General features: G+C 53.0%; 2 protein-coding genes across 2 annotated transcripts; both read left to right on the forward strand.

Annotated features, from left to right (window-relative positions):
- The first annotated feature begins 1,255 nt into the window (after window positions 1–1,255).
- On the forward strand, window positions 1,256–14,821 carry CDR2L (cerebellar degeneration related protein 2 like). Its single transcript, XM_049769623.1, has 5 exons — window positions 1,256–1,660; window positions 8,480–8,592; window positions 10,835–10,983; window positions 11,232–11,396; window positions 13,853–14,821. The coding sequence occupies exons 1-5, from the start codon at window positions 1,603–1,605 to the stop codon at window positions 14,742–14,744; spliced, it is 1,377 nt and encodes a 458-aa protein (XP_049625580.1). The 5' UTR covers window positions 1,256–1,602; the 3' UTR covers window positions 14,745–14,821.
- A 4,991-nt stretch (window positions 14,822–19,812) lies between these two features.
- Window positions 19,813–23,745, forward strand: MRPL58 (mitochondrial ribosomal protein L58). Its single transcript, XM_049769853.1, has 6 exons — window positions 19,813–19,986; window positions 21,722–21,758; window positions 22,247–22,306; window positions 22,863–22,945; window positions 23,287–23,456; window positions 23,624–23,745. The coding sequence occupies exons 1-6, from the start codon at window positions 19,819–19,821 to the stop codon at window positions 23,706–23,708; spliced, it is 603 nt and encodes a 200-aa protein (XP_049625810.1). The 5' UTR covers window positions 19,813–19,818; the 3' UTR covers window positions 23,709–23,745.
- The last annotated feature ends 255 nt before the right edge of the window (window positions 23,746–24,000 follow it).

Below are 24,000 nucleotides of genomic sequence, written 5' to 3' on the forward strand. Positions count from 1 at the left end.
TAGCCAGGAGTAACCCTTGAGCATCACCGGGAATGCCCCCCCAAAAATAAGGTCCCAAATGCAGGTAACTTCCCAAATTTCATTTGCTTTGCTTAAGGTTTCCAGTCAAGGTCATTTAAATCCCCAACTGCTTCAATGCTCAGCTCGATATCAATTTTCATTCATTCATTCATTCATTCATTCATTCATTCATAGTTCACATGGCTAACACCAACCAGTCTGTTCTAAACCCTGATAATCCCTAAGGAGACAGATCCTTGCTTTTGAAAGATCTAGCGAGAAAGAGGGGGAGCAAAACGAGTTCACAGGGAGGTCAAATCATTGACATCATTAAAAATCATTTCAGAAATAAAGATTTATATTAAAAAAAAGAAAAGAAAAAATTGTCATCATGGTGCTTAAATAAAATTGTAAGCATGGTGCCTACATAAAGATTTCTATGAAAACATAAAAATTCAAAAATTGTAAAGTTAAGATATCAGCAAGGGGACTTCTGAGAATTCTGTATATGGGTGATTATCCTTCCACTGTAACTTTACCTTGTCCTCTTTCTTTGCATCTTTGTTCTCATGATTAAAAATAAAAAAAGGGGCCGGGAAGGTGGCGCTAGAGGTAAGGTGTCTGCCTTGTAAACGCTAGCCAAGGATCAGGACCGAGGTTCGATCCCCCGGTGTCCTATATGGTCCCCCCCAAGCCAGGGGCGATTTCTGAACACATAGCCAGGAGTAACCCCTGAGCATCACACGGGTGTGGCCCAAAAACCAAAAAATAAATAAATAAATAAAAATAAAAATAAAAATAAAAAAATAAAAAAGAATTGTAATCATGGTACTTAAAGATGTATATTTAAAAAGTAAATTAAAAAATCATTTCGGGGGGCCGGAGAGATAGCATGGAGGTAAGGCATTTGCCTTTCATGCAGGAGGTCATCGGTTCGAATCCCGGCGCCCCATATGGACTCCTGAGCAATTGCCAGGAGCAATTTCTGAGCCTGGAGCCAGGAATAACCCCTGAGCACTGCCGGGTGTGACCCAAAAACCACCAAAAAAAAAAAATAATTTCAGACCCGGGAGCCAGAAAGTAAGTGGTCAAAAATAGATAGATGAAGGGGGAGAGAGAGGAAAAAATCAGCACCTGGGCCCCGCCCATGGACACGCCTTCTAATTTGCATGTGGGGTGTGATTGGTCGATAGTGACAGGCCACACCCCTCGGACCGGGTCGGCGGGGGAGCGCGGGGCGGACCGGGCGGCGAAGATGTCACCGAAGCTTGCGGGGCGGCCGGGCGGGCGCGGGACAGCGCGGGGGGCCGGAGCCGGGCAGGGGGCGCCGATCGCGGGCCCCGCGCGCTGCTAGAGCCCCAGGCCTGCCGGCGGGCCTGCCTCCGCCTCTCCTCCGGGCCCGCCCGCCGCCGTCCCCGCCTCTGCAGCCTTTGTGCCGCCCAGGGGTCCCCCTAGCTCGGCGGGGACCCCCCGAACCCCGCGTGGGCGCCCGTTGGGCGGCCGATGGCCACAGGGCCGGGCGGGCTCGGGGCCGCTGCCGTCGGACTGGGCGATCGCCTCCGCCGCATTGTCCCGGGCCGCGCGCCCCAGCCCTGAGCCGGGATGGAGGATTTCGTGGACGACGAGGAACCGTGGTACGACCAGCAGGACCTGGAGCAGGGTGAGTGAGCGCCCCGTCACCCCAGGAGAAAGGCCCAGGCCCTCCTCCATTGTGGGGCGATCGCGCCCGGCTTTGCCCTTTGGGGCAGCTGGAACCCGGCGGGCCCCCCTCCGGAGGATGTGTTGGGTGGGGGGCGCTGCCCGGGAAGATCCAGACCTGCAAAAAATAAAAGGGGGTGCATCGTCTCCCCCTACATGCACACACCAGAGATTTGGGGTGCATTTTCCCCTCAGCTCTATCACTCCGTCTTTAATGCAACCTTGGCAATGTCCCAAGCGCCCGAGAAAGGCGCTTTTGGAGGCCTGAAGGTGGTTTCTTGGTTCTGTTCTTCTGCCAGGGTGGAAGCGGGGTGCAGAGAGGGAACCCCTAATTCCAAGGCCAGCGCTTCCCCATCCCTGCCAGGGATGCCTGCACTGAAGATTCCCAGAAAAGTTTCCCAACTCCTTTCCCCTCTCCCCGGCGGGGGGTGCAGGGATCTTGCAGCCCAACCTGATTTTGAGTCCATCGGGCTCAGAAAGCGCTGGCCCTGCCCCTGCATCCGCATTCCAATGGCCAGTGGCTCCAGGAGGACTTGGGGTGTAGGAATCCTGAGACCGGTTAGAGGCTCAGTAAAGCGGGAGGTATCCCCCCCTCCCATGCCTGCTGGAAGGGGATCAGAACTGGTGATGAGGTGGCCGAAGTGACATCACTGGGGGTAGGGGCGGGGCAGTCAGGACAGGAAGGGGGCCGGCCAGAGAGGTGCCTGCCCAAAACACAGTCTGGTAGGAGCCCAGAGCATGTCCAGGAGCAAATGGCCACAGCCTGCTTGGTGTTGGGGGTCCAGGGTGGACTCCAGGAACTGTCCTGCCCCTTGGTCACCCACCCACCCAGCATCCTGAGACTCAAGGTTGCTGCAGATCTTGGAGCTATTTTGCTTCTGGGTCATTTCACTCTCACCCCTGACCTAGGCTTTATCTTGCACTGGGCCTATGAGTTTATCAGAGAGTTGGGGGCGACCAGGGTTGGCTGGGGGGTATAAGACAGAGGCCCTGTCAGGCTCTGTGTCCTGGAGTCTCTTCTCAGCCTCTATATCCAGTGTGCCTTGGTGAGCCTTCCTGAGTAAAACCCCTCACCCCACTTTTTTTGGGGGTCGGGGCCACACCTGGCAGTGCTCAGGGGTCATTCCTCTTGGTTCCTCACTTAGGAGGTCATGCCGGAGCTCGAACCTGGCTTGGCTGGCAAGGCAAACACCCTACCCTCTTGTGCTATCACTCCATCCCCCTTCACTCCATTTTGCAAACCATAAACACGTGTCTGGAAGCTCCACATTCCTGCTAGACCCTATCGGTGGTGACCCCATAGTGGGCCTGTGGACTTCCTGAAGGAGGGGGCCTGAAGGAAAGCAGGAAACTGAGGCTGAGTTCTGAGTTCTGGCCTCCCAGAGGCTGATGCTGTGAGCAGGGCTGCATTTCACTCCCTAGTCCTAATGAGTCTCTGGCACCAGGCCCGGCCCAGATGTGGCAGGAAGGAGCGTGAAGTGAGGGGGAGGGGGGAAATCTGCCGCTTCCATGGAGGACAAGACAAAAAGTGGGAGGCTGCCCTGCTGGAAGCAGCCCTGAACCCCACATCTCTGCCCTGTGGTCAGCAGAGACCAGCAGCTAGGAGGGACAAAGGAGACAGTCGTCAAAGAAACTGGAACATGGGTTACTGGGGGTTACACAGCCATGTCTGGGGGTTCCATCAGGGGGACCCGGGACACTGACCGCAGGAACCCCCTGAGCCGGGAAAGAGTAGCAGAATCCTGATATTGAGGCATGAAGCAAAGGAGGGGCTGCCTGGGTATCATTCCAGCAGTGTCCTTGGGGGCATGGTTTGGAGCGCTGAAGGGGGGGACTGTGTGTGAATGTGGGTCAGAGATCAGCCACACAGGTCAGGGGTCAGATGCCTGCAGCCCCTTCACAACACAGACTCCCCAGATCCTCTCGGCCCCTCTTTGCCCTGAGAGTTACCAGACAGGGGATCTAGCAGCCACGCCCTGTTCCTTTTTTATTTATTTTAGGGTTACACCAGGCAGTGCTCAGTGGTTACTCCTGGCTTTGCTCTCAGGAATCACTCCTGGCAGGCTCACTCAGGAAACTCTATGGGATGCCTCGGATTGAACCCGGGTCTGCCGCGTGCAAGGCAAATGGCCTCCTCACTGTGCTATGGCTCTGACCGCCTGCCTTGCCATTTTCATATTCTTTCTCCTGCCCTGTGCACAGCCTCTGGGCGTCTCCTCACCCTTGGGATCTGTGACTCTCCAGAAAGCCCCGGTAACATTCTCCTCTGCAGGGACAGCAGGGTGACTCGATGCTGGATTATTGCTGACGTTGTCAATGAATGAGGTTGTCAACTGTGCTCCTCCTGAGCCATCCAGATATCCTTGGACTCCTCGATGCCCTGTGCCCACAGAGGGAGGCCCCTGGGACCAGGAAAGGGCTTGGTCCTCACTGCCTGAAACAGAAAAATCGAAAACTCCTTTCATTCATCAGCACTGGTACTCAGGCCCGAGGGGGGGGGTGGCCCCAGGGTCACCTTCAGGCTCAGGTGGCTGCTGACATCATAAGTTTGAAGTCTCTCAGATATGGAGTCTCAGCCTAAGGGGGAGGACTTTCACCTGGCCAAGGGGCCCCCAATTCTGTGAGTCCCAAGTTCCTGGCCTCCCACCCCAAAGAGTTAGCAGGACCCCATGCCCTCTAGTAGTAAGGATCTCTCTTTCCTTTGTCTCTTCTGCCCTGTGTCTGTCCCTGGTCCATCTCCCCACTCTGGAATCTGGGTTCTACCCCACCCAGCCTTGGAGGGCAGTGGGATTTTAGGGTTGCGTTTCAAAGACATTCTCTTGTGTATGCAGGCCTTGGGGCTTCGTCCTGAGGGACATCCCAGCCCAGCAGGTACTCAGAGAGCGAAACTGGTGGCCGGAGCCATCTATAGAACAGCAGGGAGGTCACTTGTCTTGCACTTGGCTGACCTTGGTTTCACCCCCATAGGGTGCCCCAAGTCACTAAGAGTGATTTCTGAGCACAGAGCCAGGAGCTAGCTCTGAGCAACAGCCAGATGTGACCCCAAAACCAAACAAACAAACAAAATAAACAAAGGACTGGGGGGGATTGAAGATTCCAGAAAATTCTGGGAATCAGAAAGTATACTGGGAAAGGTGCTTGCCTTGCAAACTGCTGACATAGGTTCGATCCTCAGTATCCCAGATGGTGCCTCAATCCCTGCCAGGAGCACCCCTGGAGCACAGAACAAGGAATAAGCTCTGCATACTACTAGGTGTAGACCCCCAAAAAAAAGAAAGGAAGAAAAAATTCAGGGTACAGGCCAGGAAGGAGTCAGTTCAGACTCATCACTATTCCTGGCCTAGTCCAGCAAATTGTGTGATCTTCCTTTAGTCGCCTCACCCTGGATCACATGCTGACTCCTGCTTCTGGTATGGTCAGCTCCCTGTTCTGCTACTGCAGGGCTTCCCGGGGCCGCTGTCCCCCTTCGTGGGAGCCACCAGCAGCCCAGCATGCCCCCAGCACCTGAATTTCTCTCTCATGATTGCTCTGGGCTGCTTGCACAAACAGGGCTGGCAACATCCATTCATGTCCTATGCAGTCTCTGGGCGTCTTCTCACCCCAAAGAACCCCTCTTATGGTCTGTGACTCTCTAGAAAGCCCCAGTCACAGTCCCCTCTGTTGGACCAGCAGTGTGATTCAATGCTGCTGACACAGGAACTTGCACTGCCCAGTTGCTTGCCTGGAAGGAGAAACAGGAAGAGCATTGTTCATGTGGGGGGTTGGGGTCCAAATCCAGGGCCTTCTGCACTGCATGGCTCCCACCCTCAGGAAGTGCAGCTGTGCTCAGCCTTGCCTCCCTCTGCCTCTTATTGTTTGAGACTTTTAGTCTCTAGGTAAAATTACAGGGTCTTCTTGCAACACCCACCCCCGTCTTACTCAATTCTTCTTTTATTTTCTTTTGATTTGGGGGCCATACCTGGTGGTGCTCAGGGTTATTCCTAGCTCTGTGCTCAGAAATCACTCCTGGCAGGCTCAGGGAACCATATGAGATGCCAGGAATTGAACCCAGGTCCATCCTGGGTCAGCCCTGTACAAGGCAAGCCTTACCGATGTGCTATCTCACACACACACACACACACACACACACACACACACCCCATAGCAGACAGGCGCCTCTGGATTATCACACACACACACACACACACACACACACACACACACCATAGCAGACAGGCGCCTCTGGATTATCTCTGAGTTTGTCAATGAATCCATCATCACAGATGTGCTCCTGCCTAATTTATGAGCTGGGTGTTAGCTAACTACTTGTCCTTGGCATCAGCCTCAGAGAGTTAATTGTTCAAAGTTAATTGCTCAAGGTTAGAGATTCTTGTCTAGGATTTTTTTTTTTCTCACACTGCACAGTGCTCAGGCGTTCCTCCTGGCTCTGTACTCGGGAATCACTCCTGGCAGGCTCGAAGGACCATCTGGGATGCTGGGAATCGAACCCAGGTTCATCCAGGGTCAGCCGCGTGCAAGGCAAATGCCCTACCGCTGTGCTATTGCTCCAACACTGAAAAAAAATTTGATGACCATGGTAAGGCTTTGGAGAGACTTTATTAAAAAAATAAATCGGGGTGTTAGAGAGAGATAGTACAGTGATATGCTCAACCCAAAAACAAAACTACCTAAATAGTTTGGGCTTCAATAGCAGTGCACAGGGATCACACCCAAACATCACCAGGAATGATCCCAGAGCATGACTGGGTATGTTCCAATCATACTTGTTCCTCAAGTGAAAGAGAAAGTCTGGGGTCCTGCACCCATCCGCACACCAGAATGACTGTTCTGCTACTCCCCCAGAAGAGATGCACCCCTGTACCCCACTGGCACCTCTGTACACTTGACTTAGGTCCACAGGCCACCCATCTAGGGGATGAGACACTGCTTCAAGGAAGGGGCCTGCATTGCCCCTGCACCTCCAGCTAGATTAACACCACCAGTTTCCACTGGGGTTGTTTAGAACAGCAACCCTGGGGCTAGAGCATTAGCACAGCATTTGTCTTGCTCATGTCCAACCTGGTTTTGATCCCCAGCATCCTATATGGTACCCTGAGCCTACCAGGAGTAATTCTGAGTGCAGAGCCAGGAGTAACTTGAGTGCTGCCTGGAGTGACAACAAAACAAATGGAAAATCAGTCTTGGGGGGGCTGGAGAGATAGCATGGAGGTAAGGCATTTGCCTTGCATGTAGAAGGACAGTGGTTCGAATCCCAGGATCCCATATGATCCCCTAAGCCTGACAGAAACGATTTCTGAGCATAGAGCCAGGAGTAGCCCCTGAGCACTGCGGGTGTGACCCAAAAACAAACAAATAAAAATCAGTCTTGGGGCTGGAGAAATAGTCCTGAGGTAAGGCACTCACCCTGCCTGCACCTAACCCTAGTTGGAATTTCTGGCGCTGCATGTGGTCCCCCAAGCACTGCCAGGAGTGATACCTGAGCTGGGAGCCAGGAATAAGCTGTGAACACAGTGAGGTGGGGCAGAAAGAAAGATAAGAAAGGGGTTGGTGGGGTGGGGCCGGATAGCACAGAGGGGAGGGTTTTTGCTTTGCATGGCGGCTGAGCCAGGTTCAGTCTCTGGATCCCATAGGGTCCTTTGAGCCTGCTAGGAGCAACTCCTGAGGGCAGAGACAGGAGTATCCCCTGAGCATTGTTGTCAGATGTGGAAGAGAGGGGGGAGGGAGGGAGGGAGGAAGGAAGGAAGGAAGGAAGGAAGGAAGGAAGGAAGGAAGGAAGGAAGGAAGGAAGGAAGGAAGGAAGGAAGGGAGGGAGGGAGGGAGGGAGGGAGGGAGGGAGGGAGGGAGGGAGGGGAGGGAGGGAGGGAGGGAGGGAAGATAAGAGGGAGGGAGGAAGAAAGTCAGGCAGAGATAGTTAACCCTGGGTTAAGGCACTTGTCTTGTATTTGTTTTGTTTTGTTTTTTTGGGCCACACCTGGCGGTGCTCAGGGGTTACTCCTGGCTATCTGCTCAGAAATAGCTCCTGGCAGGCACAGGGGGACTATATGGGACACCGGGATTCGAACCAACCACCTTAGGTCCTGGATCAGTTGCTTGCAAGGCAAACACCGCTGTGCTATCTCTCTGGCCCCACTTATCTTTGTTTCTTTTTTTTTTTTTTTGATTTTCGGGCCACACCCGTTTGATGCTCAGGGGTTACTCCTGGTTAAGAGCTCAGAAATAGCTCCTGGCAGGCACAGGGGGACCATATGGGACTCCGGGAGATCGAACTGCGGTTTCGATCTTTCCTTGGCTAGCGCTTGTAAGGCAAACACCTTACCTCTAGCACCACCTCACCGGCCCCTCCCCACTTGTCTTGTATTTGGCGAACCCCTGTTTGAGCACCCGAGCATTATAAGAGTGACACCCTGAGCACAAATCCAGAAATAAACCCCGGATACCACATGCATGACCCAAAACAAATAAGCAAAAAAAAGTCTATTATTTTGGGGTTTTTTCTACTCTGATGAAGCCCAAATATATATAAAACATTTTTAAATTTGTGGCCAAAGTGATAGCACAGTGGTAGGGTATTTGCCTTGCACACAGCCAACCAAGGAGGGACCCGGGTTCAATATCCAGCATTCCATATGGTTTTCAAGCCTGCCAGGAGTAATTTCTGAGTGTAGAGCCAGGAGGAACCTCCCAGCGCTGCTGGGTGTGGCCCCAAAACCACAAATTAAAAAAATGAAGATGATGAATGGAATTGGGAGATCTCTGACTTACTTCTCGTTGTGCTCCCCAGACCTGCACTTGGCCGCTGAGCTGGGGAAGACGCTGCTGGAGAGAAACAAGGAGCTGGAGGAGTCGCTGCAGCAGATGTACAGCACCAATGAGGAGCAGGTCCAAGAGATCGAGGTGAGTCCCCCTTACCTTCCCACCCCCCCCACCCTCAAAGGTGGGGTTAAGCCAACCTTGCCTGCTTTGGTCCACTATTTCCACCACAGTCCCAGAGCATCCTCTCCCACCCCCTGCATCCACCCTCATTGTGCGAGGTCTTGACCTCTTGGATTACTGGTGCCACCCTAATCAATATTCATACTTCACTTTAGGGTGTGATCTGGTAATGGATTATTCCCCACTTGGTATTCCTTCTGCACTCTATGGTGTGGCTTGTTTTTTTTGTTTTTTGTTTTTGTCAATAAAAGCAGGGATAAGGGGCCCGGAGAGATAGCACAGCGGTGTTTGCCTTGCAAGCAGCCGATCCAGGACCAAAGGTGGTTGGTTCAAATCCCGGTGTCCCATATGGTCCCCCGTGCCTGCCAGGAGCTATTTCTGAGCAGACAGCCAAGAGTGACCCCTGAGCACCGCCGAGTGTGGCCCAAAAACCAAAAAAAAAAAAAAAAGGGAAAAAAAGCAGGAATGGGGGGGGCAGAGAGATAGCATAGAGGTAGGGCGTTCGCCTTGCATGCAGAAAGATGGTGGTTCGAATCCCGGCATCCCATATGGTCCCCTGAGCCTCCCAGGAGCGATTTCTGAGTGTAGAGCCAGGAGGAACCCCTGAGCGCTGCCGGTGTGACCCAAAAACCAAAAACCAAAAAAAAAAAAAAAAAAAAAGGAGGCATCTGAAGAAGGCAGGCGCTCATTCTTCTACTTCCTCCACTAAGCTCTTAGCTGTTTTCCTTCTTAGGAACTTGAGCATTGCACTTCCTGAAGCTGTTCTTGCCCGCTTTCACTGTGTGGATTATTTCCCACATCAGTGTTTGCTTCACGATCTGTGTCTTTCCTAGTATTGGAGCCTGGGGCTCTGATTATAATGACTTATATAGGGCTGGAGAGATAGCATGGAGGTGTTTGCCTTTCATGCAGGAGGTCATTGGTTCGAATCCCGGAGTCCCCGTGCCTGCCAGGGGCAATTTCTGAGAGTAGAGCCAGGAGGAACCCCTGAGCACTGCTGGGTGTGACCTAAAAACCACAAAAAAATAAATAAATAAATAAATAAAAATAATGACTCATATAAAGATTATAATGACTCATCCCACCCTGCCATTGGAGGAGATTTGCCCCAGCCTGTTCTAGAAGCTTCTCTTTCTATCTTTCTTTTTCTTTCTTTCTTTCTTTCTCTTTCTTCCTTCCTTCCTTCCTTCCTTCCTTCCTTCCTTCCTTCCTTTCTTTCTTCCTTCTTTCCTTCCTTTCTTGCCTTCCTTCCTTCTTTCTTCTCTCCTTTCTTGTTTTTTCCTTCCCTTTTTCCTTCCTTCTTTCTTTTTCTCTCCTTTCTTGTTTTTTCCTTCCCTTTTTCCTTCCTTCCTTCTTTCTTTTTCTCTCCTTTCTTGTTTTTCCTTCCCTTTTTCCTTCCTTCCTTCTTTCTTTTTCTCTCCTTTCTTGTTTTTTCCTTCCCTTTTTCCTTCCTTCTTTCTTTTTCTCTCCTTTCTTGTTTTTTCCTTCTTTCCTTCTTTCCTTCTTTCTTTTTCTTTCTTTCTTTCTTTCTTTTTCTTTCTTTCTTTTCTTCTTCTTTCTTTCTTTCTTTCTTTCTTTCTTTTTCTTTCTTTCTTTCTTTCTCTCCTTTCTTGTTTCCTTCCTTCCTTTTTTTTTTTTCTTTTTGGTTTTTGGGCCACACCCAGCGGCGCTCAGGGGTTACTCCTGGCTGTCTGCTCAGAAATAGCTCCTGGCAGGCACGGGGGACCCTATGGGACACCGGGATTCGAACCAACCACCTTTGGTCCTGGATCGGCTGCTTGCAAGGCAAACACCGTTGTGCTATCTCTCCAGGCCCTCCTTCCTTCCTTCTTTCCTTCCTTCCTACCTACCTTCCTTCCTCCCTGTTTTTGGGCCACACCCAGCATTGCTCTGGGTTTACTCCCTAGCTCTGCATTCAGGTATCACTCCTGGAAGGCTCGGGGAACCATATGGGATGCCAAGGATCAAACCCAGGTCAGCCGTGTGCAAGCAAACACCCACCTGGCTCTGCTATTTCTCCAGCTCCAAAGTTATTTATTTCCAGACTGGAGCACATGCTGTACTATGTGGAAGTCCCAGGTTCCATCCTTGACATTTCATGGTGCTCCGAGCACTCAGCTGGGCATGGTAGCCCCAACACCAAAAATAAGCAAATGAAAATAAAACTAGACCATTACATCTAATCCTCCCCTCTGCACCCTAGTACCTGACCAAGCAGCTGGACACGCTGAGGCATATGAACGAGCAACATGCCAAAGTGTACGAGCAGCTGGACCTCACGGCCAGGGACCTGGAGCTGACCAATCAGAAGCTGGTGCTGGAGAGTAAAGCGGCCCAGCACAAGATCCATGGGTGAGGGCCAGGGGCTCACCAGGGCTGGGCAGTGAGCTGGGGGATGCTTGTTGGAGGCCCCCAGACCTGGGAAGGAAGGCGGCCTTAGAAGCATTTTGCAACAGTGCTGGTGGCAAGGAGAAAAAGGTCAGCAAAGCTCCTGGGATGTCAGGTGGGGAGAAAGCTGCACCCTGGTAGTCCATCATCTGACCTCAGCATCCCAAATCCTGTGCTCTGGCCCCCCCTGCTGCCCCTCCCGGCACCCCCAGGCTGACAGAGACAGTGGAGCGGCTCCAGCCGCAGGTGGAGGAGCTGCAGGCCCAGATGGAGCAGCTGCGAGGCCTAGAGCAGCTGCGCGCACACCGGGAGAAGCGAGGCCGTCGCCGAACCATCCACACGTTCCCCTGCCTCAAGGAGCTTTGCACCAGCGCCTGGTACGTGAGGCCCAAACCCCAATGCTTTTCCAAGAGCAGCACCAGGAGAGCTGGGGTACTGGGCTGCAAGAAGGGGCTGAGAGCCAGGCCTGGAAGGGGCCCCAAGACAGAATGAGCCAGGCCTAGAAGGGGCCCCAAGACAGAATGAGATGTGGCTGCTGACAGCAGGTGTTGGAAAGTGCATGAGACAGCAGGAGAGATGGTCAACGGGCTGGATCTGGGGCCAGAACAACAATACAGCAGGTATACAGGCTATATGGGTTCGATTCCTGGCATCCCATATGGTCCCCTGAGCCCTGCCAGTGTGAGCACAGAGCCAGAAGTAAGCCCTGAGCACTGCTGGGTATGACTCCCCCAAACCTCACCCTTCTCAAAAAAAAAGGGCTGGGGGCTGGAGAGATAGCACAGTGGAAGGGCATTTGCCTTGCACTCAGCCAGCCAGGAGTGATTTTTGTGACAAAGTCAGGAGTTACCCCTGAGCGCCACTAGGTGTGACCCAAAAACCAAAAAATAAGGGGGGGGAGAAGCTGGATAGTTGGATCATAGGTTTCTTCCCTCGCATTTGAGGGTCTTCTGAACCCCTCAGAGTAAAGCCCAAGCCCAGAATCAGAAATAGCCCCTGAGCACCACACAAACAGATAAGGGTGCATTCTCACGGTGCCTGTGTGGTATGTCTGTTTTTTATTCCATTGCTTGGATGAGGAAGCTGAAACTAGGAGGTTAAGGGTCATGCAGCTATAAAGGTGGAACTATTGAACGGAGCGATAGTACAGTGGGGAGGGCGATTGCCTTGCATGTGGCCAAACCGGGTTCGATCTTCGGCATCTCATATAGTTTTCCAAGCTCACCAGGAGTGATTCCTGAGTGCAGAGTTAGAAGTAACTCCTGAGCACTGCCAGGAGTGACCCCTGAACTCAGAACCAGGAGCAACCAGGCCCTGAGCATTGCCAGATGTGGCCTGAAGCACCTCTGCCCCCTCCAAAGAAATGAAAATGAAAAAGAAATTCCTGGGGGCCGGAGAGATAGCATGGAGGCAGGGCCTTTGCCTTGCATGCAGAAGGACGGTGGTTCAAATCCCAGCATCCTATATGGTCCCCTGAGCCTGCCAGGAGTGATTTCTGAGCCTAGAGCCAAGAGGAACCCCTGAGTGCTGCCGGGTGTGACCCAAAAACCAATAACCAAAAAAAAAAAAAAAAAATTCCTGGGGCTAGAGATGTGGCACAAGCGGTAGGGCATTTGCCTTACACGTGCTAACCTAGGGCAGACCGTGGTTTGATCCCCCGGCATCCAATATGGTCCCCAAGCCAAGGAGCAATTTCTGAGTGCATAGCCTGAGTGTCACTGGGTGTGGCCCAAAAACCAAAAAAATAAAAACATTCCTAGTGTGTATTTAGTGGTGTTAATAATGGACTAGCAGGGCCGGGCGGTGGCGCTGGAGGTAAGGTGTCTGCCTTGCCTGCACTAGCCTAGGACGGACCGCGGTTCGATCCCCCGGCGTCCCATATGGTCCCCCAAGAAGCCAGGAGCAACTTCTGAGTGCATAGCCAGGAGTAACCCCTGAGCGTCACAGGGTGTGGCCCAAAAACCAAAAAAAAAAAAAAAAAAAAAAAATGGACTAGCTTGGAGCAATCAAATATCATATGGGCAAGGTAGAGGGAAAGGTGGGACGCATGCAGCAGATCAGGTCAGAGGAGTGGCCATGCTTCAGGGGGGCCTGGGAGAGGGAAAGGAGCAGGAGATCCAGAGGCAGTTGGTGACTGAGACAAATTAGAGAAAGAGTCTGGAGGAGAGACAGCCTTCCTCTGCCCCCACTCCCACCCTGCACCCCACAGTCACCTACGAGTGCCTCTACGAGAAACAGAAACTGAAAACACGGGGGCAGAGCCGTAACACAGCAGTAGGGCATTTGCCTTGCATGCAGCCAATCTAAGATGGACGGTGGTTCGAATCCTAGCATCCCATATGGTCCCCAGAATCTGCCAGGAGCAATTTCTGAGCACACAACCAGGAGGAGCCCTTGAGCACCACCAGGTGTGGCCCAAAACACTAAAACAATAAAAAAGGAAGAGAAACTGGAAACAAGGGCAGTCTGCCAGGGCCCAGGCCCCCCACCAAACCAGAGTGATGGGGTAAGGAGCAAGAGCTCAGGGACCTCATTGGAGTCAGTGGAGCAAGGGAGATCATCTTGGGAACCCTTTGGACTAGTGGTCCTCAAATTATGGCCTGCGGGCCACATATTGTATTTGTATCTGTTTTGTTTCTTCATTGCAAAATAAGATCTATGCAGTGTGCATAAGAATTCGTTCCTAAGTTTTGTTTTGACTAGAGTCAGACCCTCCAATGGTCTGAGGGACAGTGAATTGGCCCCCTGTTTAAAAAGTTTGAGGACCCCAAATTTGGACTCTGGCCCTGCTCACTGTACCTGTTCCCACCCATGCGCCTCTTGTGCCCCCCAGGAGCGAGGACTCCCTGCGCCTGCACAGCTCGTCCCTGGAGCTGGGCCCAAGGCCCCTGGAGCAGGAAAACGAGCGCCTGCAGGCCCTGGTGGGCGCCCTGCGGTCGCAGGTGCAGCAGGAGCGGCAGCGGCGGGAGCGCACGGAGCGCGAGTTCGCAGCGGTGCTGGGCGAGTACACGGAGCTGGAGGCGCAGCTGGGCGAGTTGGGGCGCTGCCGCCTGCGCGTGCAGGAGCTGGAGCTGGAGCTGCTGGAGCTGCAGCAGATGAAGCAGGCCAAAACCTACCTCCTGGGCCGCGATGACCACCTGGCCGAGGCCCTGCTGGCCCCCCTGGCCCAGGCCCCCGAAGCCGACGACCCGCAGCTGGGCAGCTGCAGCAGCAGCGGTGAGGACTCGGGCATCCTCCAGGACTGCGCCTCGGCCTCGCCCGTGCCCACCTCGCCAGGCCCTGCGGTGCGCAAGAGCTGCAGCGACTCGGCCCTCGATGCCATCGTGGCCCGGGACCCGGCAGGGAGACACGCGGGCAGCCTCACCCTGCATGCCCACGGCGTGCGCAAAAGGGGCATGTCCATCCTGCGCGAGGTGGACGAGCAGTACCACGCGCTGCTGGAGAAATACGAGGAGCTGCTGGGCAAATGCAGGCGGCACGGAGCAGGGGTGCGGCACGCGGGCGTGCAGACCTCCAGGCCCATGTCCCGGGACAGCTCCTGGCGAGACCTGCTGGGCAGCGAGGATGGCCCCGGCGAGGCCAAGGCGACCGAGAAGAGCCTCACCCAGCAAGTGGAGGCCGTAGACAAGCGGCTGGAGCAGAGCCAGCCCGAGTACAAGGCCTTGTTCCAGGAGATCTTCTTGCGCATCCAAAAGACCAAGGCGACATCAACGCCACCAAAGTGAAGGCCTCGCACAGTAGCAGCAAGTGACATCGACAGCAGGTTGGCGAGGCTCCTCCAGCAATCCGGCTCATCCAGACCTCCCCCAAGTGTGGGATCTCTCCTGGGGGAGGCAGCTCCCTGCCATGGCCTAGCTGGGTGGGTGGGTGGGTAGGGGGCATGGCCCAATTCTCCTGTATCTCAGAATTTCAACCCCACAGCCCTTGGGCACAGTTCTGAGATCCAAAGCCAAATGTTTCCCACCCCCACCACTCATCAGGAGTAGCTCTCCGCCACCCCCAGTCTCCCAGCTTCCTGACAATGCCAACCATGTTTGGGGATCTGGGGCCAGGTTTCCCAAGGCTATTTGAATAGGGCCCTTCCTGGCTTCTGTTTCCTCTTATGAGAGATTTAGAAGGCTATGTGTCTGGGACCAGAGAGGTAGTGCAACAGTTAGGCGTTAGACTTGCATAGGGCTAATTTGGGTTTGATCCCCAGCGGTCCCCCTGAGCCTCGCCAGGAATGATTCCTGAGAGCAGAACCAGGAGTAAGGCCTGAGCACTGCTGGGTTTGGTCTAAAACAACAACAACAACAACACATGTGCCAGAGTGATAAAGCACGGGAGGGGGGAAGTGTTTGCCTTGAACACAACTGACCCAGATCCTTGGCATCCATATGGTCCCCTAGCACCGCCAGGAGTAATATTCTGGGCGTAGAGCCAGGATTAACCCCTGAGTAACCCCAGAAGTATCTGCTGGATGTGGCCCCAAAACAAAACAAAAATATTCCACACAAAAAATGCAAAACCTCCCTGAACCCCCTCTGCTCCCCCCACACCACCATAACTGGAAACACTTGAATGGGGGGACCCGGGAGCCAGCTCAGGTTTCCACCAGTTCCCCGAACCACCCACTGCTCCCAGCTGGTAAATGCGCTGTCCTGCCTTTCTCTGCCCCACCTTCCTTCTGAAAAAGATCAGCAGGGCCCCAAGGGCCCCCCCGCCCAACCTGGTGAAGGCCAACTTCTCCTTCAGACCTTTAGCAAGTCTGTAGCCAATCAGCAGAGGGGCTTAGAAGGCCCCTCAGCAGCCATACACCAGTGGTGCACCCCGTTTTCCCTGGAGCCAGCCTTCTGGGGTTCCTGCCCTGGAAATGCCTTCAGGTTAGTCTCTCTTCCTTCCAGAGGTCCAAGCCTTGGACCCCCTCTCTGTACTGCATTCAACTTACCAAGGCATTGGCCTCTGCCTGCCCCCAACTCAGGGACCATGACATCTCAGTCATGTCCACAGGCCAAGCTGACACAGGTCCACCCTTGCTGCCCCCCGAATGCACCGAGGCATGTTGTCCCCCAGCCAGCACATGCACCCCTGCAGCTAACCTGTCCCATGCAGAGCAGATTTGCCAGGCAGTGGCAATGGGACCTCTCCTAGCAGTGTTTCTTAACCTCCCAGTCTGGGGGTCACTTCTGAATACCCACCTGGATCAGGGAGGGTCTGCTGCTGGCCAGGTTTTCCAAAAACCCAGGGTTCCCATGGTCCCTGGTTCTGCTCTGGGTAGGCTGCCTGTGCTTTCAGAATCCTGCTGGGCCCTCCCCACACCCCAAGACAGTTCTGTGGAGGCCGCATGGCCTGGCCTTGTGGGGGACACAGGAGGGCACCCTCATGCCTTACTCGTCTCTTCTAATGAGTAAAGGGGTTTCCTGCTCCAGCCTGCCCGACCTTCCTGGAGATGCCCCATTCTCCAGGCCACACTGTGAGCCGAGCAGGTGTCCCCCAGCCTTCCCTGCTTGTGTCTCTGTCATTGAGGGTTCAGGGGGGTGAATTTGGAGGGAGGACTCCTGCCTCTGTGCTCCTCAGTTCTGTCACACTGGCCAACATCACCTTTGACGTTATCCACGAGAGAAGTCTATTTATAAATGCTTTATTCTCTTCTTTAATAAAAGTCGCCGCACCAGTGTTACTCAAAGCAGAAGTAGTCCTGAGCTCCTTTTATCTCTGTTCACCCCATCATTTGGCACCTGAGGGGAAAAGGGGCAGATCCTTCTACACTTTCCCCTTTGCCTCTTCTCCAAGATCAGCAGTGAAACTGTTCTTCAAGTTTTGAGGAGCCAGAGATAGCACAGAGGTAGGGCATTGACTTGCATGCAGCTGACGTAGGAGGGTCCTGGTTCGATTCCTGACATCCCATATGGTCCCTGAACCTGCCAGGGGTGATTTCTGAGTGCAGAACCAGGAGTGACCCCTGAGTGTCGCTGAGTGTAGCCCCCAAACCAATTAATCAATAACTAAAGTTTAATAAAAGTGGGAAGGGCAGTTGACTTACACACATGTAGCCCCCGCTACCCAATGTGCTCCCCTGAGCCCTGCCAGGAATGATTTCTGAACTCAGAGCCAGGAGTAAGTCCTAAGCACCACTATGTGTGAGCACCTCCCCCTCCAAAAAAAATAAAAAAAAAAACAAGTGCAGAGTGATGGCTCAGAGTTATGAGCTATTTTATATGTAGAGGGAGGTCCATGGCTTTGACCGTCAGCAACACATGGTCCCCTAAAACCAACCTCCCAAGCACCTTCGGGTATGCCTGCCCTCCCCGCCCACCTTTGCAGAGGAAAAGCTCTTGAAATTTTCCAGTGGCAAATGCCATTCAGGTTAGGAACAATGAAAAACACAAATGGGGACCCTATTTGGGGGGCGTTATATTCTTGGTGTGGTAGGAGAGCTCCCCTAAAAGAAAAGGAAGTGGAGCAGGAAGATATTACTACCTAGGACTCTGCTCAATGATGTCCTTTTCTAGAAGTTCCAGGCAGAAAGGGCTAGTTCCAGAGCTCCCTGTGCGCCTCTGAGGGAACAGGTGCCTCCTCTCAGGCCTGTCCTGCCCAGAAGGCAGCTCTGTTCTGGAAGGTTCTCTGCAGCAGCAGGTGAAACACATGCCAGCTGCTCCCCCTGCTTCCTCCAGGGCATCCTGACTCACTCCTTGTCACCCCCCACTGGTGCAAAATCCAGGTCACCAGATGGGCCCCTGCTCTGACTATTCATTGGGGTGTTTTGGGGGGGGCACATTTCCTCTCCACGTCAGAACAGAGCTGTGATGCTCCTGCAGCTGCCTTTGTTCCCCCCCCCTCTGGTCCACCATGGAGACGCCTCTGTTTCCTCCAAAGGTCTGGGATCTAAGTCAGAAGGACTCTCGAGACATGGCTGCCTACCCCACAGCCCACAGGCATGACCCTGTCACGAATCCTTCCCTTGGTGTGGGTGGACAGGCCGTTGCCCATCTGCGTCATTCTGGCTCTCTGGGCACCACTGTGATCTGGCCAGGAGCTCCTGCTTCAGCAAACATCCCAGGGGCATCATTCTCCAAGTAATTACTTCCCTATAAATAGAAGTTTCCCGAAGAACCAGCGCAGAATCCAAGGCACCGTGTAGTTGAGCCATCCAGTTTGCAAAGGAACAAAGGAACGCAGGCCCAGCAAGGAGCTGATATCAAGCACGGCCTGTCCTATCCCAGACCCTGTCACAGACAGGGAGAAGGGCCTCAGTGCTAGGGGCCCTGTGAGGTCTGTGGCTGGGGATCTCTCTCCCTGCTTCCCCAATCTGCCCTCTCTCTGGCCAGCACCTGCAGCTCACCTGTACAGCCTTCTTGGGGTACAGTGGAGTTTTGTTTATCATTTGTGTCTGGGCTGATCTGTGAAAGAGCTGCACTTATGAAAACCCAAGGTATGCAGAACCTCACTTTTCCAAACAAGCCCCAAGAATTGGGGTGGGGTTGAGGATGTGATTTTGAGGTAAAGCACATGTCTTACATCTGTGAGGTCTGGAGTTTGATCCCTGAAGTGGGGAGGAAGGAAGTTCAGAAGAAGGAAGAAAGGATGAAGGGAGGATGGGTAAAAGAAGGCAGAGGGGCGCTGGAGTGATAGCACAGAGGTAAGGCATTTGCCTTGCATGCCAGCCAACCTGGGAACAACCTGGGTTTGATTCCCGGCATCCCATATGGTCCACCAAGGCATGCCAGGAGTGATTTCTGAGTGCAGCCAGGAGTCACCCCTGAGTGCAGCCTGAGTGTCTTCCCCCAAAAAATGGCAGTGGGGAGAGGGAAAGAAAGAAGGAAGAAAAGGAGGGAGGGAGGAAGGGAGGAAGGGAGGGAAGATAGGGAAGAAAAGGAGAAAAGGAGGAAGAAAGGAAGAAAAGGAGGGATGGGGAGAGGGAAAATATCTTCCTCTTATGGAAATAAGGCATATTTGCCTTGCACACAGCCAACCCTGATGCAATCCCCAGCATCCCCCAAGAATAGTTCCACAAGTACCACCTAGAATGACCCTGGAGCAGAACCAAGCAAGAGTAAGCCCTGAGCACTGCTAAGTGTGACCCCCAAATAAAACTAGAGGAAGAAATTCCCCTTATTCAACTTGAGAGCCTATGGGCCACCATCCAGCAATGCCAGTGCCCTCCTGACCTTGGTTACAATCTGGCTGGCCCAAAGACAATAACCAAGTAAAAAAAAAAAAAAAAAGATGAAGCTCTTTTTATTTTATTTTTTCATTTTACCCATATTTGGCTGGGCCTACGCAAACAGCAATTGCCACTCTTCACATCATTATTACTGTCTTTTTAAACTCATCTTTAAAAAAAAAAAAGAGCTCACTAAACTTTCTGCTGGTGCTTCAATGAATTCATTGTGAGTCAATAATTTTCAAAAATATTCTTTCTTTTATCTTCCATCTCTTTCCTTCCATTTTTCTATATTTTTTAAAACATGTTGCTTTTGGTCTTCCTAAAAAATGTATTATTATTAGTTATGTCAACTAGATAATGCATTTTCTATAAATAAATTAATTAAAAACAAAAACAAACAAAAAGTTGAAGCCCAGTGGAAGCAAATAAAGCCAATGGCCATCTTGGACCAATCCCCTCCTCCCCCAACCACACACAGTGGCACATCCGGGCCTCCGGGAGACGTGGAGCCCAAACCCGCATGCGTACTGGGTCGCCTGCAGTCGGCAGGGGCACAAGCGAGCGCGGAACCAAGATGCAAGGGAAGCGCCGGCAGCCGGACAGCGGAGGCAGCGCACACCGGAAGTGACCCGGAAGTAGTCCGAGACACCAAGATGGCAGCCGCCTGCAGTCTTCGCTGGAGCCTGCGCAGAGTCGGGGCATGGCTGCCATCGCACCGGGCATTGCACAGGCGGGTAGACGGCACCGAGTTCAAGAGCATCTACAGCCTGGACAAGCTCTACCCCGAGTCCCGGGGCTCCGACACCGCCTGGAGGGTCCCGGTGAGCCGGAGGGGCAAACCGGAAGGGGCAAACCGGAAGGGGCGGGACCTCGTTGCTGGGGTCGCTGCAGCCTAGCTGGACCCTCCCCTCCCCCCGCAATCTGGGTCTGGGCATGGGGTGTCCTTTGGAGGTGTGCGGGCGCCGGAAGGGCACTTTGAGGGGCTTCTTCCAAGCTCATTCGTGCAGCTACTAAAAATTAGGCTCTACTTTAATTCTTGTTCTTACACTGTCCATAATCTGGAACACCCCCCCCAGTCCCCCAAACCCCATAGCTTGCTTTTTAGGGTGCATTATATCCACAGCCTGCTATGTTGCATGGGCTGGATCGGATTCCCAGAACGCTAGGAACTCCCCCGCAGTTCTATTGAGTTAATGCCTACAGGATTCCAGATTTTCAGTCCTTTATCAGACCAGCATCTGTTAAGTATTATATACTCCTGCTGTGTGTGCTGTGCAGGGGGGAGAGAGGATGGAACAAAATATAAATTCCAATGCTGGTGGAGTCCAGGTCCTAGTGGGGAGAGATAAGCAGCAATCCTGTAAGTGAAAGAAAAAGTCTGGGAGATGGTGGGATCTTGCAGAAAAGCAAGCTTGGAAGGAAAGAGGGATTGGTATCTGGGTCCTGCAGCAGAAGGATTTGAGCAGCCTTCATTGAGATCAGAAAGTGGCAAAAACATTTTATTGGTCACTTTTCCCATTCACAAAATCTCAGAATGGCTGCAGATTTGCAGATTTAGATGTCAGCCAACAAAGCGAGGGAAGTCCTTCTAACCTCCTCATGGAAGCAGTTCTGGGGGTTCTGCAGAAGGAACAGGCAATAGATAGGATTGTCCAGTGCTGAGCTGGGGAGTCCTTTGCGAGAAGGTGAAGTTTGGGGTACTGGAAGTGAAGGAAGTTGGAGTTTAAGCCAGACCTTATTTTGGGGAGGGTGCCTCCCTCCTGGGTTCCTCAGGATTCCCCAGAGCTATTTCTAAGGGATGTCTGGTTCCAACCTTGGTGCTGGTCAGGTCTGCAGTGCAGAGACCCACTGGGCTACACACTTGACTGCTAAGGGAGGGTGTTTGCCTTGCACACCGCTGACCTGAATTCAATTTCCATCATCTCAAGTGGTTCCCTTAGTTCCTCTGGGAGTAATTCCTCAGAGCAGAGTCAGGAGTAACCTTTGAGCATTGCTGGGTGTGGAACAAACAAACAGGGAAAGAATGCTCAGGAGGGGCTGGAGTGCCATGCACAGGGCCAACCCATGTTTGATCCCCAACACACTATATGTCATATGGTCCCCTGAGCCTTCTAGGAGTGATCTCTGAGCACAGAACCAGGAGTAAATCCTGAGAACTGTGCCCCCATCCTCCCAAAAGGTCAGGGATTTATGGGTGCTAGGAACTGAACTCTGGACATCCAGCATGCAAGATAGGTGCTCTGATCCTGTGTTTGTGTGTATGTGTGTGCATTTGCACACGCGTGTGCATCCACACAATGTAGTGATTTACCTCCCAGGAGCCAGGCGGGGATGGGCTGCATCCCACGGGGCACTAGCCCCATTTCCCAGAGGACTGTCTCTGTAATGGGGTCTTGGATCTGGGGACACTTTCCCTGTCCTCCTTGTCAGTGTTTTGCAGGAGACCCAATAGGACTGGTATGACACTGGCTCTGCCCGTTAGATCTGTACCCCCAGGATATGGAGGAGTCTCCCCACAGCTGAAGCTTTCTTGACATTGTGTCCTCTCTGTTACAGAATGAGGCCAAGCAAGCCAGCAGCGACATTCCTCTAGGTGAGTACTTGTATTTTATTTTGAGTCCTTGTACTTTGTTTATATCAGTGTAAAAAAAGTTAAACAGCGGGGCTGGATTAATAGTGAAGATGTGCCCCCCAAAAAAAAGAACCAAAAAAGAAAAAGAAAAATTTAAAGGGGGGCTGTAGGTATAGTACAGCAGGAAGGATGTTTGCCTTGCACAGGACTGACCTGGGTTTGATCCCCAGCACCTAGATGGTCCCCTGAACTTGCCAGGAGTGATCTACGAGCAGTCCCTTGGTGGGGGAATGGAGGAGACCTGAGGCAGACAGCCTGGGTTGGAGTTTTACACCCCAGCTTTATGCGTGACCTTGGGATAGTCATTCCTCTTTACATTTTAGCATGTGCAAAATTAACTGCTGTTCACTGGTGTGAAGGTCTCGCAGGATGCAGGGTAGCCAGGAACAGAGAGGGGGAGATTGTATGAATGCCAGCTCCTGGATTTGTGGGGCGTTGCTGTTTTACAGATCGCTTGATGATATCCTACAGTCGGAGCAGTGGTCCTGGGGGCCAGAACGTAAACAAAGGTACAGGCACCCTCTTCCTGGGCTCCCCCTTCATTAATAGGGTGACTGTGTGCACTCCGGAGCATAGCAAAGGCATTGTCTGAGAAGCAGCTTGAATAGCAGCCGCTTAGAATAATCCGCTTTGCTCTGTGGAATGTGGTTGGGCCCCAGTTCTCAGCCTCTTGGCTGAGTTGTGAGACTTGGAGGGGCCAGCAAACCCCAACAAAGGGCAGGTGTCACAGTTCACGTGAGCAGTATCACCATCCCCCAACTTCTTTCCAGAGCCTTTTTTTGTCCCAGAGTGGCAAGTCCAGCTTACAGAGCCAGTGTCCTTAGCATGCTGGGGGGTGGGGGGAGCTGGGTTCCCCATTTTTCACAGTGGCCCTTTTGAGTTCTTTTTTTGGGCCACACCTGACTCAGGGGTTACTTCTGGCTCAGGAATCTCTTCTGGAAGGATTGGGAGGGGGGTAGTGGCAGGGAGGACCCTGTGGGATGCCATGGATTGAACCTGGGTTGGCTGCATACAAAACCTTCCCAATGTACTATGGCTCCGGCCTGGTGGTTCCTTGATTCACAGTGAATTCAAAGGCTGAAGTCAGGTTCCACCTTGCAAGCGCTGAATGGATTGCAGAGCCTGTGAGACAGCAGATAGCCCTAAGGGTAAGCTGGGGGCCTCATTTCCCCCCCCCCTTTCACCCCTCAGTGCTCATCTGGAGGGTGCTGTTCCTAGCAGTTTTGAGGCCTGGTGGTGCTGGGGATTGAACCCTGAGCCCCACATGTTCGACCTTTGCTCTGCCAATTGAGGCACATCCCCAGTACCCCTGCAATGCTTAGGGGACCTGTGGTGCCCAGGAATGAACCCCTAGGGTCTCCCTGGCAGAGCTTGCGCTCAGCTCTCACCCTGCTTGGTTCCTACCTCAATCACTTTAACCCCTGACTGAGGCCATGAACCGTTAACCCTTTGCTCTCTGCAACGCTGGTTTTCCCCTTGTTCTCGGCAGCACAGAAATAAAATCAACAAGGCAGGCGAGTTGATTCTCACCTCTGAATGCAGCCGCTACCAGTTCCGCAATCTGGCCCAGTGCCTCCAGAAAATACGAGACATGATTGCCGAAGCCAGCCAGCCGGCGCCGGAGCCGTCCCAAGAGAGTGCTGCCCTGCACAAGGCCAGGTATGGAGTCACCTCCATATCTGTGGTCTGAAGAGCTGGGTGGTGGGGGCTGGCCATGACTTCTGGCTGACCATGGAAAGTTCCAAACCTGGAAGAGGACATAAGCAGGTGCCACCAACCGGCTGCCTGATTCCCACCGGCCTTGGCCCCCTCTGTCTTGTCCCCAGGGTGGAGAATATGAACCGGGAGAGGCTGAGACAGAAGAGAATAAACGCTTCCATCAAGACCAGCCGGAGAGCCGATGTGGACTGAGATATCTATCGGAACCCTCGTCTGTCCAGAGCTGGAAAGGGGGAGATGGGGCACACTCACTCATTTCTGAAGGCAACTGCAATAAAGCTCTGAACTCCTGGGCTCCTTCCTCATCCTGTACTTCAAGCAGGGTTCCAGCCCACTCACCATTGACCAGGACAGAGTCCAGCAGGGTATCTGGCTTGGAAAACAGGGTGCAGGGGTTGAGGGTTACAGGGAGGGAAACCAAGCCGGGCCAGGAAGGCAGGAGCCAGCATTGATAAGAGAGGTAGAGAGAAGGGACATGGGGAGC

Source organism: Suncus etruscus, chromosome 1, assembly GCF_024139225.1.
Source record: "Suncus etruscus isolate mSunEtr1 chromosome 1, mSunEtr1.pri.cur, whole genome shotgun sequence".
Classification (NCBI taxonomy): domain Eukaryota; kingdom Metazoa; phylum Chordata; class Mammalia; order Eulipotyphla; family Soricidae; genus Suncus; species Suncus etruscus.